Below are 15,510 nucleotides of genomic sequence, written 5' to 3' on the forward strand. Positions count from 1 at the left end.
GCGTGTACACCTCTGCAGGATGGGGGACAGTCTGCACCAGCAACTGCAGTGGAGCTGCAGCCTCAGGAGCTGGTACGCCCAGCTGCCAGTAACTGGTAAGACTGGGATCCAGCAGCCACCTACTGTGCACACTGACTGTCTGCACCCCATTGCTGGAGGGATCCATACTGTACATATCCATACGTTTTACATATATCCCCACTAGCAGGCCTCCATCCTGCTCAGCCAGAAAGCAGAGCAGGATTAGGCCTCTGGTGCTGTTTTGTGTTCTTGAGTGCTGTGTGTCTGCATTATATACATATAAGCACAACTATGTGGTATACACATGTACATGTATCTACAGGGAACACAGGCACAGTCTTGCCACTTGTCGGAGCTGGGGTCACAAAGTTGTGGCAGCCTTTCTTCTCTGAAGAAGAATTCAGCTCAATTCCTGTAACAAAATCCACTAACAGTAAGTTTTTACCTGAGAACAATCAGCCTTGGCTATTTCTGCAGTAGCCTGGAGTACATTACAAAGACTCTCTCCATTTTCTTGGATTAGCAGATAAGCCAGCAGAAGAAAAACATGGGCAGGGACTTGAGTCGTAACAGGTAGCAGTGATTTCACTGAAGATAACCAGGTAATAACTGCAGACTTCTCTTTCAGGAGATCTATGATCTTCCAGGTTGTATACAATGAGGTGTAAGAGCTGGTTATGGGGAAAAGGAGTTTCCAGGACACCTGAGAACAAGCAAAACAAACGAAATCCTCAAACAAATAATGTTTACAAACCACTAAAGAACAAAGAAGAAACATAACTAATCCAATTCTGTCATCCAAAACAAATCTTTTTTTTTTTTTTTAGGGTCCCAACGCAATAAATATAAAGAATAAATTGCAATACATTTCTTTACAATCCTTTATATGAGCTCTTGCACTAAGGATGTTTGAATGGGTTGCTAATTCTCTATTCACGAGGTCCCCCTTTATTTGGCATCCATCATTCCTGTTCCTGTGGGTAACTGCAGTGCTACTTCCTCACTAAAATGGACACTCCACAAAACTGGAGTACATTAAAAGCTTCCATTCCTGACAATGACAAGTGCATCACAGAAGTGTGAGTATCATCTACAGTATTTTAAGGAAATTCTCTTAACTTTTGATAGTACTTAATAAAACACAGTTTAAGTTATTTAACATTATGTTTTTTGTTTAACTGTTTCACTTCTTAGAACAAGATGTTCTACAGATGCAGTCACGGAAGATAACATTTAGAACCAGGAAAGTAGTAAAATACAAATGAGGAATCTTCCTAACTCAGGTTTTTATATATGTAAAAGTATATATATTTTAAAGCTCCTGCAAATTAATGCCGAAGTTCAAAGTTTTTAATTGAAACAAAAAAGCTTAATCCAAGACAAACATCTCTTCCCTACAAATTCTTTGTTTCCTTAGAAAATGCAATGTTTTCAGAAATGTCTTTCCATTATCAAGACAGTAGTTGTCAGGCAGTAATTAGAAGAACAACATTTATACAAAAATCAGGTCAACACAAAGTATTTGAAAAGAGGTCTCCAAATGAATATTAGAAATGGAATTCAGACTCCAACAGGACACGGCCCATTCACCTGTAAATTAGCAGGGAAAAAGAGTTTTTAACTGGCAAAATCTGTTCTCCATAAAACTGCAGAATTTCATTTTAATCACACTGTTGAATGCCATGCAAATTTATTTTTGCTAGTGAAAGGCAGAATGGCCACTTTAGATGGCCTTTGAAAAATAACATTAAAATTAGCTTATTCCATTACTTATGCATTACAGTTACTGTATGTGAAAAATTCAGCAATATATAATGCAATCCCTCTGGCTGGCAAGATCACTTGGAGCCAAAAATCTCTTCTGGATACAGTTCTGAAACTGCCATTTATTCGTACAAGTGAAGTTTATCCAAGGACATACATCAGGCTAAGAAAAGCTTCAGGATCTGTGAGTTGTACTGTTTCATTCCCTGCCCCTGCAAGATGGTAGAACTTGAAATCAAGGTCAGACTACAAGAGTTTTTTTGTTGTGTTTTGTTTTTTGGGTTTTTGTTGTTTTGTTGTTTTTTTGGTTTTTTTTTTAATGCCTGGAAAAAATTGCTAAAATTGGCAGAGCTTGAAATACATTGGTATTTCCCATTCCACATTACCTCCCCAAAGGGTTTGCTACACAATTGTTGTCACTCCCTTCTCCTGTTATTACAGCTGCATGAAAACAAGCTATCAACACATTTTTACTTTATGCGGCACCCCATTCAAGCAGTTTAAGCAGAAATTTCAGTCTGCCAACACTATAAGATATATATAAATCCCTCAGTGGCAAAGTAGAAGGAGAGGTTAGCCACATTCTACAATTTTTCAAAATCTTGGGACTACAAGTAGAACAACTACCCATTACCATCACTGCCAAAAAAAAGCCACTGGAGAAAATAAAGCTTTTGGGTGTGGTTAAAAGCAAAAAAGCAGCATATCAGCTATGGAAAGGCAGCCACATACCTATTGAGGACTACACAAATGAAAAAACATCTTGTAAGTTTACCAGTTTCTTTTTATCCTTCACGCCTTCCTCTTGTAATATTCCCAAAAGATTTACTGCTAGCTGCTGTCTGGTAGTTCCAGAATCATCCTCTGATAAGCAGTCCCCAACTGTTGTAGAAGATAAGATCTGTAGCACAGGCATCACCAAAGTAAGAGCTGTGGTTGAGATGTTCTGGGTTTCTGAACAGGAAAGGATCTTGTAGGCTGTTTAAGACAAGGTGGAAAAAAAACAAAGATCATGTAGGGAAAAAAGAACTAACATAATTTGTACTTTTAGGCACGACAAAAACACTTCTAGGAAACACTCTTGTCAAGCAAAGTAACAGTCCCCAGAACTACAGTATGTGCATACTAAAGTTAAAGTGCAGGAGACTTATTGGTAAAACTCTGATTCTGTTTACAGGCCCATAAATTTCTGTTGTTTACAGCAAAGTACCCAATGGCAGCAAGAAACACCATAATGGAATGTAGCACAGTCCGTCAGTTTTACTGGAACCCCTCCACTTATCAAAAACTGCTAAGTTGAAAGCTTAGCCAAACATTGCCATGACTGTCAGGCCTGCTCCCTTAAGATCACTCAAAAGAAACCATTCAGGATGCATGAATCTCCACTGAGAATATCCCGTTGTTAACTCAAAAATGACACAGGTAAGCTCCAAGACAGTAGGGATCTTAGAACACAATAACATCCATGGAAAAAGTCAGCGTAGCAGGAAAATTTATTGCCATTAGATCAAATGTTACTTTTTAAATTCATGAAGTATCCTGGTTATAAAATAAAATTTTACCACCCAATCCAACTTCAGGGGAATGCAGTGTTTATTTTCATAAACATGAAGAAACAAAGACACAGTCTTAAGAGTGTGGCTTCCCCTTCCATAAGAAGAGCTTTACCTAGACTCAAGACAGATTTTTGCTGACTTTCTGGTGTTTGCAGCAGTAGAAGTGCTAGCCCAATTATATACTGTTCCACTGGAAATACCTACAAGGGAAAAATAAAGAGGTTCAAGCCTTCTTTGTTTTTCAGCAGCATTATACAGTACAAATTGGCAACAACCAAAAATCTCTAAGGAGTTTCTTCATGAATCATAGTGAGTGCACACACAGTGACAAAGCACATGCAATGAAGAATATGAATAGTGTAAAAATAGCATTTTAACTGAGTAACTACATTTTAAATTGTTACTTTGTTCAAACCATTTTAGCTCAGTTTAAACCAACTCCCAACTAAAAGGTTAACTGGTATATATAGAGAACCAGTTAAGTTTTTGCCTTCTGAAGGTCTTCAACCAAGAAAAAACCCCAGAAGTTTCTGAAACAATACTGGTCACTTGCAGATGAATGCCATGTATAAATGTCTCTAAATATTGTCTAAACATGACATTCTTTAAATTGAATACAACTATTTTACTTTCCTCCCCCCATGAACTCCTACCTCTTTTAAGAGCTCAAAGTTGTCCTCTATTAAGGAGATCAGAGAGGAGCATTCTCCCGTTACATTTAAACACACTTCACAGAAGCATAACAGTTGCAGACAAAACTGGGATAAATGAACTTTCCAAAACACAGGGTAGCGCAGTAGGCTGAGGAATAGCTCTTGCAGAAAAAACAAGGCTTCTGTAACTTGCAGTAAGTCTTTAAGCTGTAGAGATATAGTTAAAAACAAAACCACCACATTCTGGTTTAGTTCCCTTTCCCTCTCTATGCAGAATTCCAAGTTTAGAATTAGTTCTATTAGCTCTGCAATGTTTCCATAGCAAATATTATTAAGACTTTGAAGAAACACATTTATAAACTCTTACCCAACTTCCCTGGAAAAAAAACCCCAATAGATGAACTGCTGTTTTATGTTTTGAAGTAAAATTAGAAACACGTGAAAGAATTAAAAAAAGGTTTCTTGGTAGCTGATGAGAAAAATCCTTTTTCCCTCAAAAGCAGTACCAAATTCAGCCTTTGGAGTTCTCTCAGCAACATAAAAAAAATTGTGTGGGGATTTCATATAGCAGGTAAATATTCCTGTAATGGAAACATCCTACCCTAGGATATTTCCTCTGTAACGTAATTTTAAAATCTGTTTGTTTGCCAGTTTGTTAGATTTCTGTAGTAACAACAAATCAGGTCTACAGGAAATGGAAAAGAATGCTGTATTTGCACACTTGAAAAGCAGTACTACTACTACTACTACTACTACTATCATTGCTTTGATAGAAATTATTTGTAAAAGGTGGGGTCAGGCAACAACTGTACCTGAAGGTGTGGAATTAAATCACACAGAAACTGCAGTATCTGGCATTCCAGCATGGAAGGTGCTTCTTCGTGCTTTGGACCATGAGGCTGAAGTAAGATCTTAAGCAAACCCATTCGCAGTTCAGCATACTCTCGTAACTGAGATGGTTCGCAATACAGGTATCTTAGAAATGGAGCCATGATGCCAACACATGAACGCTGTGCCCTGAAGTTCAAGAAATAGGTTTGCCAAGACTGCTTTCTACTGAAAACTTAACAACAAGGAAATCTCAAGCAATGTGACATTCCCTGCAATTTACAGGATGCAATTAACAGAAAGGTATTATGAAAGGCATTACCAAATCCCACAAAAAACCTTTGACTTGTTAGTATGAAGTACTGTCATGAGACAACACATAGCAATGATACAATGAAGTACAATTGTGAAAAGACTCAATATTTAAGAATACTACTCAATATACATGTGCAGATTATGACACTCAATTTTATTCTTTTTTTTCCTCATCAATTCAAGAAAGTGACATTCTGAATGTCATGAGACTAGTGTGCCATTCTGAAGTAGCATTTGGACAAGGCTATTCAGAAATATCTTCTTAAAACACGTAAAACCTAATTTCAGTTAGAAAGAGCTATCCATTCCTTGACAGTTTTTGCCCAATGGTCTTAAACAATTACATGAAGTAGGTCTTGCTTTAACCAAGATGGCTTCCCACTAAGAAATTTATTGTAGAACAATTATTTTGGCTTAACCATGTTAAGAATATCAGCTGTTCTTGACATTATAAAACATTCAAATAAAGCTAATGATCAATACATTAAAAAATATACAGGGAATCAAAATAAAAAGTCAGTTTTAAGCAAGACTCAGCCCTGATGCACAGCTTTGCAAAGAAGTCAGCAATACATCTACATCAACTTATGTGGCACTTGTTCATGTCATGCTTAGTGGCATGGTTTACCGGTGGACTTGGTAGTATCAGTTAATGACTGGACTGGATCTTAAGGGTCTTTTCAAACCAAAATGATTCTATGATTCTGTATTCTCAGTCTAGAACATTATTCCACAGAAACCTTTGCACAAAAAGCAGCAAAGCAAGTTTAAAATATTTTCCATTTCAGCAAGAACAACTCCTGTTTTAATTCAAAAGAAGCCACTAGCAAAAAATCCACTATCCATTCCATTGTTCAAACATCTGACAGGACTCTTGACAAGTCCCAGATTTAGCAACTGAATGGAAGCACAAGTCTGCAAACAGTATTTTTTAAAATACTCCGATCAATTACATTGATGAAAACACACTTCTGTTTGAAAGTCTTACTGTCGATTATGTAGTCTAGGCCTACTGGAAATTGAAGAGATTAATAAACTTACTTGTTTACTCAGAGCAATAAAACACATAAGTCAATTTTACTGTATTATTACTCTGTTAGATTTAAGTCTTCCAGAACACAGGACAAGAGAGATACTTTTTATCTGAAAAGCATACATATAGGTGTAAAATCACTGACAACATTTGTCTTTAAGGCTGCTAGAGCATTTGGTATCCTACACTGAAGCTTTATTGGACAAGTTCCTTGGAGGTAAGCATGAAGAAATCTTGAAATTGTTGGTAGTTTGGATATTTGTTCATTGTTAAAGTTATTTTACATTAAAGCTGTGCCACTCATTTTTTCTGGTGTGGTTTTTTTTTTTTAAATCAAGACGCATACATCATTTTCAAAGAACTCATCCATTACTGTGAAATATAATCATCTGTGCTTTCCCTTTATCATCCCACCATTTTGTATAGATCAGTTAGACCTGCATGCTAGTCATCTTTATTGACTAAGCAGTCAAAATCTTGACAAAGCAAATAATCAAAGCTATTTAAAAAGAATTTCCAAAGGTGCTATCAATTTTGCACCAATTTTTCCACATCCATAAAAATTTTATCAACATAAAAGAAAAAAGGAAAAACTATAAAAACCCATTTCTGATGGATTATCCTAGTATCTCATTAATACTCTATTTTCAACCTTTAAATGGTATAATTAAATTTTATAATTACGTTTTTCAAAAAACAGAATTCTTACTGCTCATTGCAGCTGCCTTCAACAAAAAAGTTACACTGATACAATTCAGTTATCTACATTTGCTATTTTTAAATAATTCATTCATTTACCTCTCTGGACACTGATGGAAAAATACTGTCACCTGCTGCAATAGAACTGGCCAGCAATCAGGCCTGTTTTCAAGGACACTGATTAATGGATGAGGAGTGCTCCTGAAACACAAAGAAATCACATTTGGAACTATAATGCAGAAAACAAGTGTGCAAAATAATTATCTTCAAAATAAAAGCAGCTATAGAAATAGACAATTTAACCCCCGGTTATTACCAACTCCCTTTACCAGGTTTGCCAAGACTGCTACACTGCCAAAAAAGCACATTTTACAAGAACTTCAGGAAACAAAATAAAAACAAAATCTCTATTTGAAAAGTCTTAGTCTGATTTTTTTTCTTTAAATAAACATCTACGGATCACTGTTCAAATGTGTGGCCTGATTTGAGGCATTGGTAGCAGCACCAGACTCTAGCAGTGGGCTCCAAGTAATACTCACAGGAAAATTTGAACCACACATCACACACCACTCCAGTCTTTCACGTATAGGTACAAATCTTCAGCACCTGAGATCTCAAGAGAGGCTGCCTCATTTTCAGACCCTTACCATACCTTTTAAATAGAACAGTAAGAATGAATTTAAAAAAAAAAAAAAGAGTGAGAAGGACAGCACCCACTCACAACACAAACACACTTCTAACAGAACATCAAGGTTCCTTGTGTGTGTTTACAGGCTAATTCACTCTCATGCATGTGAGCTGTCTCACTTAAAGTATAGCACATATGGAACACTGCAGTGAAGAAACGGTAAGTTTTCTTGTTATACTGTTAATTTTACTACAGTGAGTGATATAGCCAAATAAGCCTTTTAGAAAGTATTTATAATGGTGTTTGTTATTGTTTAAAAACCCATGAAGAGCAGAAATTCCAAGATCTGAAGCAGTCTTTTTCTTACAGAAGACAACATACACTGAGACACACTTGCATTCAACAGCAATGTGCTATGACACAGGCTTCACCTTGAGCAGTGCCAAACAAATCCAGCTCCCGGTGAAGTGAATGACATCAGCAAGAATCCCATAAAAGAATTAAAAATATGTATCTAATTTTTTTCCCGTTATAGAGCAAATTTGAATTGCATAATGTGATGGTGCACTAAGGCATCCCTTAAGTAATCTAGAAGTAATACTTACCTGCTATAAAAAGGAATGTTTAGATTCATGCTATGCCTACTAAGATACTATTTCCGAAAAAACATCATCTAGCAGACATATCCTTAAACTAGAAGAGGTGCTCCTTACTATGTTATTTTTACATTCTCAATGTTAACTTTGTTTGAATTCTGGGTAACTGACTACTTTTGAGGATAATCAGAGAGTAATAAACATTGCCATTAGCTGAAAGGCCCACAAAGTTATAAAAGCTGGTTACAGATTATTTTGCATACCTAATACTTCTTGTTTTCTTCATAATGTGGTCAGAATACAGCTAGCAACCAAAGGAACTGCAAATGTCTACTTCAATAGAAGACAACAGTCAAATACAACAATATGACCCACTGAACTCTGCAGCTGTGTAGCTCCAGTAACAGTACATAACTGTGGTGTCCTTACATGCTACAAAACAATTCTATAAAGAAATCTGAGATACTTGAAGAGAAGATAAGTTTTGGTCAACCGCTTGTCTTCAAAAACTTCAAACTACATTGGATCTTAAGGTGGAAGTAAGTAGGAAATTTGATCAGACTAACAAAGCACTTCTTGCCATGGAAGGATATTCAGAAAACAAGAGGTGTTAATATGCTTTTGGGCATCAACAAAAAGGCTTTTATTTATTGAGATACTTAATTGCAGTTCTCAGGATATAAGCCTAGAAGCAGCTGGTCTAAATCAAGAGAATATTTATAGTATAACTTGTCAGCAAGAAGGTTAAACCAGATTTAGGTAATTTCTACTCAGACATGAAGACAACTGTGCCTTTAAGAAAACAGCAGAAACCCAGAGTAATGCAATTAAGTCAGATAAAGAAAACTGTTGGTAAGTCATCTCCATACGCAGACACACAGGAGCCTGTACACTATCAAGACTTGCAAGTATGACCACAAATCTATGTCCAAAATCTACTTGCCATCAACATTGCAAATACTACTAATTTACTGTCATAACACATAAACATGAGAAAGTTTAAACATTCTTAGTAAGGTGACCTAAATAGTGGAAATAATTACAAAATCAATAACGTAGATGAACAACTAAAAATACTGCTTGAGCAATAAAATCAAGGAAAATGATCACACATATGGGCTAATGGAACTGAGAGAAATTACAAGGCTATTGTACCTAAAGACAGAAGGAAATTTAGCAATGGAACCTAACATGTTATATCTAGCACCTCTATAATGAAGCTGAAAAGAGAAGGAAATTTAACATGTTGTATTTAAATCTTTATAAAAAATAATTAGTAGCTTTTAGCTTACTCTGTTTAAAAAGGCAAGTCAAATTCGGAGGTGATCTCATGCTAAGATAATGAGACCATATACACACCCAGGAAAAAGAATTAAAAATAAAATAGCTGGACAAGCTCTTCAGGAGCAGATATTTAGGTTTCTGTCTGGTTTAGCTGAACAGTGTTTAAGCTAGTGCTGTCTTAGCATTTAGAAAAATCACATGAACAAAAAAGAGAAGAGAAAAGCAAAAATAAAACAAACTGCCTCCAAACCATGCAGCAGCATGAAAGAATATAGTTTTGCACACTTACTGATCCATGTTCTAAGAAATAGAACATTAAATGAGATTCTATTTGGAATTGCCAAAAATCAGTCTGGAAGTACCATTGCCTAATGGGTATAGGGGAAAAAAACATTAACAGGGGCAGGGTGCAGTAAGCAGGTCACAGTAGATTTCACTTTCAGCACTGAAGTCTTTGCAGCCTATGACTAGGATAATTCCAAGAGTTGCAGGTGCCGTCTTACTTGACTGTTGTACTCAGAGCAAAAAAATTTACCTCAGCTCTCTGTGCAACATGCTCCAGTGCTCACAGTGAAATATTTTTCCTTATAATCAGCCAGAAACTCCGGGTTTAAACTTATGCTCACTGCCCATTGATCTTCACCCAAGAACCAGGCTCTGCATTCCTGGTAGCCTTTCTTCTTCTTCATCTACCAAAGGTCTTGGGAGTCTGGGGAGGTCCCTGCTGACTGGAAGCTAGACAACATTATTCCAATCTACAAAAAGGTCACGAGGGAGGACCCAGGGAACTACAGATCTGTTAGTCTAACCTCGCTACCTGGGAAAAATTATGGAGAAGATCATACTGGGTGCTACTGAAAGGCATTTAAAGAATAATGCAATCATCAGGCACCATTAACATGGGTTCACAAAGGGAAAATCCTGTCCAACTAATCTGATTCCCTGCTACGACAAGATCACCCACCAAGTCGATGAAGGGAACATAGTAGATGTAGTTTCAGTAAGGTTTTTGACACTGTCCCTCACAGCATCTTTCTGGACAAGCTGTACAGCTGTGGGATAAGCAGGTTCACAGTGCTCTGGGTGAAGAACTGTTGAACTGAAGGTTGAGGATCTGAAAAATCTCACTGCAAGAGTTGTAGTGAATGGGGCTACATCTGGCTGGTGGGCAGGCACCAGCAGTGTTCCTCAGGGCTCAATTCGAGGGCCAGTTCTGTTCAATATACTTACCAATGATCTAGATTCAGGAGTTGAATGCACCATTAGTAAGTTTGCTCATGATACTAAACTGGGAGGTGCTGCTGACCATCTTGAGAGACAAGAGGCCTTGCAGAGGAAACTAGATAGACTGGGGCACCGGGCAATCACTAATGGGATGAAATTTAACAAGAACAAATGCCAGGTTCTGCACCTCAGATGGAGTAACACCAGGCACAAGTATAGATTGAGAGAGAGACAGCCCTGCAGAAAGGGATCTCAGGGTGCTGGTTGACATGAAGGTCAATACGAGTCAGCAGTGTGCCCTGGCAGCCACGAGGGCAACCAGCATCCTGGGGTGCATCAAACACAGCATAACCAGCCGGTCAACAGAGGCGATTATCCCACTGTATTCAGTGTTGTGTGGCGTCACCTTGAGTACTGTGTGCAGCTCTGGGCCCCTCCATTTAAGAAGGATGTGAAGGTACCTGAATGCATCCAGCGGAGAGCAACAAAACTGGTGGAAGAGCTGGAAGGTATGTCCTGTGAGGACTAGCTAAGGACTTTCGGTTTGTCTGGTTTGGAAAAAAGGAGGCCGAGGGGCAACCTCATTGCTCTCTGCAGCTTCCTGAGGAGGGGAAGTGGAGAGGGAAGTGCTGATCTCTTCTCCCTGGGATCCAGTGATTGCACATATGGGAATATTTCAAAGTTGCACCAGAGGAGGTTTACACTGGAAGTTAGGAAGCATTTCTTGACCCAGAGAGTGGTCAAACACTGCTACAGGCTACCTAGAGAGGTGGTCAATGCCCCATGGCTGTCACTGTTTAAGAGGCATTTAGACAATGCCATTAATAATATGCTTTAATTTCTGGTCAGCTCTGGAGTGGTGAGGTAGTTGGACTAGATGATAGTTGTAGGTACCTTGCAACTGAAATAGTCTATTCTATACATTCTTCAGTCCTTGGGAAGACTGCTGTTAGGCCCCCTCCAAGTGGTATCTTCTGCAATTTGAACATGCCTAATTCCTTCAGCGAACAGCATCTGCTCCAGCCCTATGACCATCCTAGACGCCCTCCACTGAACTTGCTCCAGTTTATCACTTCTTCCTTGTACTGGGGGCCCTAAAACTGGACACAGTACTTCAGATACAGTTCGGTAAGTGCCAAGGAAAAAGCATAATAATTTCCCTTAATCTACAGGCTGTGCTCTTATTCCAGTACCTATCTTTCAAGTCAGTTATTAAAAATCTGGAGAAGTTTAATTATTCTCATGGATGTCTCATGAAGGCCTAGAAAAACACATCTCACAGTATAAGCACAAGCTAACAAGGATTAGATTAAGGGATAGGGTCACTGCAGCCTAAGTACCTCTCTGAGAACAGAAATTTTATACAGCAAGAAGTGTCAAGCTAGCATACAAAAATCAGAGGTTGGCAACTGAAACAGGCAAATTCAGACTGAAGAGAGAATCTATTTTCACTGAGGAAAAATCAGTCACTGGAATAATTTTCTGAGCTCAGAAGACAGGTTTGGGTTATTTGATTGGTTGGTTTTTGTTGTAGTTTGGGTTTTGCAGGTTTTTTGGAGGTTTTTGTTTGGTTGGTTGGGTTTTTTTTTTTTACACTGGGTTCTCCTCCTGTTCTTCAAACAATTTTTCTTCCAAAGAGGTGGGTTTCTGTTCAGGCAAATAATTTGAAGACACGGGGATTTTCAGAAAGCTGGCTGATGTGATGGACTACCTGGCATGTTTAGAAAAACAGATACTAAGATCACAAAGTATGCCTATAATTACAGGTCTGGCCTTCGTGTCTGGGGCTAGAAGCTTGGCACTTCCTACATTCATTTCTCTAAAACTGGTCAACTTACATGCATGGTCTTCATATGTCCACCTTCCTTGATGTAGCAAACATTTTACTGAAGTTAAAAGTCTTTTACAACCTGTATACAAATACTATAAAGGGTGAGGTTATTGCCTTAGTGCAACTTTCCAAGATAACAGCATGCAAGAGGCAAAAAACTCATTGGTTGTTTAGCACTTGAATCCAGCAACATCATAGAGAAGTTCATTTATCAGGGAGCAAGCTAGAAATACTGTTCATGTACCATGCTAGGACCTTGGAAGTGCACTGCCCTGTATAGACATACAGAGATAGCAGCTGCTTATTTCAGTACCTTTGTCATATTATAAGAATTAATTACCTTTCCTAATGAAAGGAATGTCTCTAGTCATCTAAGTGCTGCTATGACACTGAAGTCAGTGGAACTTTCATAAAGTCAGCACATGTAACACAAGTCTAAATTAAAAAGGCTTACTAGCCAGAAAAAAACCAAGCCTTTTATGACAGATTTTGTGTGTTCTGAAACTAATATAACTGCACTGAACTGGATGATGAAAGAAATCTGCTAAGCTCCATAGTGATCAGTGATTAATAATGAAACACTAAAATGTGCAGCCTGAGAAACCTCCATTTGATAACGCTATTAGCTATAAGAAAAATGAGGTGTGTAGATGCAATTTATTGTCAACACTAACTTAAAAATTGCTAGCACAGCACTGTAAAATGCACATCTTTAAATGACATGACAGTGCTACTACCCTAAATTACTGCCGATAGGTTCAGAATAAAAACTAAATGCACACAATCAGGACAGCAGCTATCCACCTGTAAATAGTAAGGGTCTAGATGTGCTAGTTTCAGCAGGGATACAGTTACTTTTCTTCCTGACAGTTGGTATAGTGCTGTGTTTTGGATGTGGGATGAAAAGAACATTGATAACTTTTTTTTCTTTGGGGGCAGGAGGGAAGTAATAATCTTTCTTCATCCTACCTTCTTTCTCCCGTGTCTTCATTCCGGCCACATCCTACTATGCTCTTTTTCACAGGGAGCCTCGATTAAGTTGCTTTAACTTAGCCTCTACTAGCAGGAGACTTTAAATAAGTTTATTTGCTACTAAAGAGAAAGTTTCCAGAAGAGTTCCATCCTACTACCCTTCATTACCTGCCTTTTCAATTAAAACTGTTCTATAAGAGTGTGGACTTTGTAGAAAGAACAGATACAGCTAGAAAAACAAAGGCATACGGGATTTCAGGAACATAAGTGCATCCAGCAGTCCAAAGTCCATTTCACTTTTCTTCCCTATTTCATTTTGCTTAAGACATGACTCCTGACTTCCAAATAGTGCCTTTTATACAGTTAAAGCATATTAGTTACAGCCTGCTACAATGATACCTCCTAACCTCATAAAAAACAAGTTGGAAAATGTTCATGACATCTACCAAGCCGGGACCTTCTCCAGAAAAAAATACAATAGTGGCTGTCAATGTCAGCACTGACTCACGGTTTCTCAAGACCTGGCTGAAGTCACTATGATGTACCCTTAGGAAGGTTGCTATTGCGTAACAAGCAGCTTTATATGAATAGCTCTGGATGCTACTTAAATGATCTTTAAATAATTTTATTTTTACATGGCAACCACTTTAACAGTAGAAGTATTCATACTTTGATAACAGGAATAAAGCAGGAAAAACAAGTGAGGGGAAGTGCTCCACAGTATTAAAATAAAAGACTTATTAAAAGGACTAGCAATCACAATCATCCAGCTACTGTGTTTGAACAAGTCCCAGTATTTATTCGTTTTTTCTCACACACAGCCTTCATGTTGCCATTGCCCCTTTTGGGCTTATGGTGGCAATCTTATCCCTGTACTATAGAACTCCTTAAAACTTTCAACCAAAAAAAAAAATAAATTACAGAATCAGGCAATCATTTAGGTTGGAAAAGACCTCTCAGAGCATCTCGCCCAATCCACGTGCTCAAGCACAGTCAGCTAGTGAAGACTGCCCAGGATCGCATAGAGTCAGGTTTTGGTATCTCTCAAGGATGGAGATTCTACAACCTCTGTGGGAAACCTGCGCCAGTGTTTGACTACCTGCATAGTAAATTAAATAAAAAAAAAAAAAAAGACAGACTAAAAGCCACTATCAACACTACTTAAATTAAGTTTTCTCTGGAAATCAAACAAAAAGTTATTACGGTATCTAAATAAAACCAACATGAAACTAACCTGATTCCATACAGATTCTGAACAGCCTCGTCTCCATCTTTTCCCAGTTGAATAGCTTGAATTTGTAGTAATTTCCAAATAGTTTTTACTAAACCATGCAGATTCCTGTTGAGAAAAATCAATACATTACTGTCATGTATGTAGTTACATTAGCTGATTCTTCCATAAGAGGAACAACCCAGGAACAAAACTGATGCTCAAGAAGGCTTGAGTCCTCCTTAAGGACCTCCTCACATCTGCCTACACAATTCTGGGCAAGTTATGCATCCACATGTCTTTGTTTCTCTTGTCACATAATGAGCAAAACAGCAGAGAGAATAATTAATGCATCAATTAAAACTTTTGATGGTTTGCTTCTACAATACCTTACATTTGCTGTCCCCAGCTTAACTGAAACTGGTACCTTTAATGTTAAAAATGGAAAATTAGCTCTTCTCTGAATGCAAATATATAGGCAAACATCCATCATGGTACACAGATTTCAACTATGTCACTGTCTAGAAAGAGAAAGCAAGAGAAATCACACTATCAGAAAAGAAACTTGAGACATCTAGTTTGTGCTGACTCTTAATCTCAGAAGCCAACGCCTACATAAAATAGACACATACAGCTATTTTATCTCCCTCCTCCTATGTTGTTTAATTTACCATTCAGGAAAATTCAGGAAACAGTATTTCTGGAATTTTTATAGGATTTCCCATCTTCTGGAGAGACACTGATGAAATAAGTGAAGTCCACCATAAGGCGGGGAAAAAAGGCTCTGTGACCATGGAGTAAAGAGCTCAAGAAGTCTAGAGCTTACTACTGCTTGGCTGAGCTTACAAGGACAACTGCCAAAATTCTGCTCTCTTCATACTTAAATGCTTTCCATA

At 37.9% G+C, this 15,510-nt stretch overlaps 1 protein-coding gene across 1 annotated transcript in view; it reads right to left on the reverse strand.

Annotated features, from left to right (window-relative positions):
* The window catches only part of FOCAD (focadhesin), a gene marked incomplete at its 3' end in the record, with an annotated part of 28,560 nt that extends 13,878 nt beyond the window's left edge, over positions 1-14,682 (reverse strand). The window contains exons 1-7 of the mRNA XM_010284018.1: positions 14,639-14,682; positions 6,969-7,070; positions 4,807-5,011; positions 3,995-4,201; positions 3,454-3,541; positions 2,561-2,763; positions 467-724 (exon numbers count right to left, since the gene is read on the reverse strand). Coding sequence (XP_010282320.1) covers positions 467-724; positions 2,561-2,763; positions 3,454-3,541; positions 3,995-4,201; positions 4,807-4,986 — 936 coding nt within the window. The remainder of the gene's footprint in view (positions 1-466; positions 725-2,560; positions 2,764-3,453; positions 3,542-3,994; positions 4,202-4,806; positions 5,012-6,968; positions 7,071-14,638) is intronic.
* Positions 14,683-15,510: the final 828 nt, after the last annotated feature.

This window comes from Phaethon lepturus, unplaced genomic scaffold (assembly GCF_000687285.1).
Source record: "Phaethon lepturus isolate BGI_N335 unplaced genomic scaffold, ASM68728v1 scaffold9483, whole genome shotgun sequence".
Classification (NCBI taxonomy): Eukaryota; Metazoa; Chordata; class Aves; order Phaethontiformes; family Phaethontidae; genus Phaethon; species Phaethon lepturus.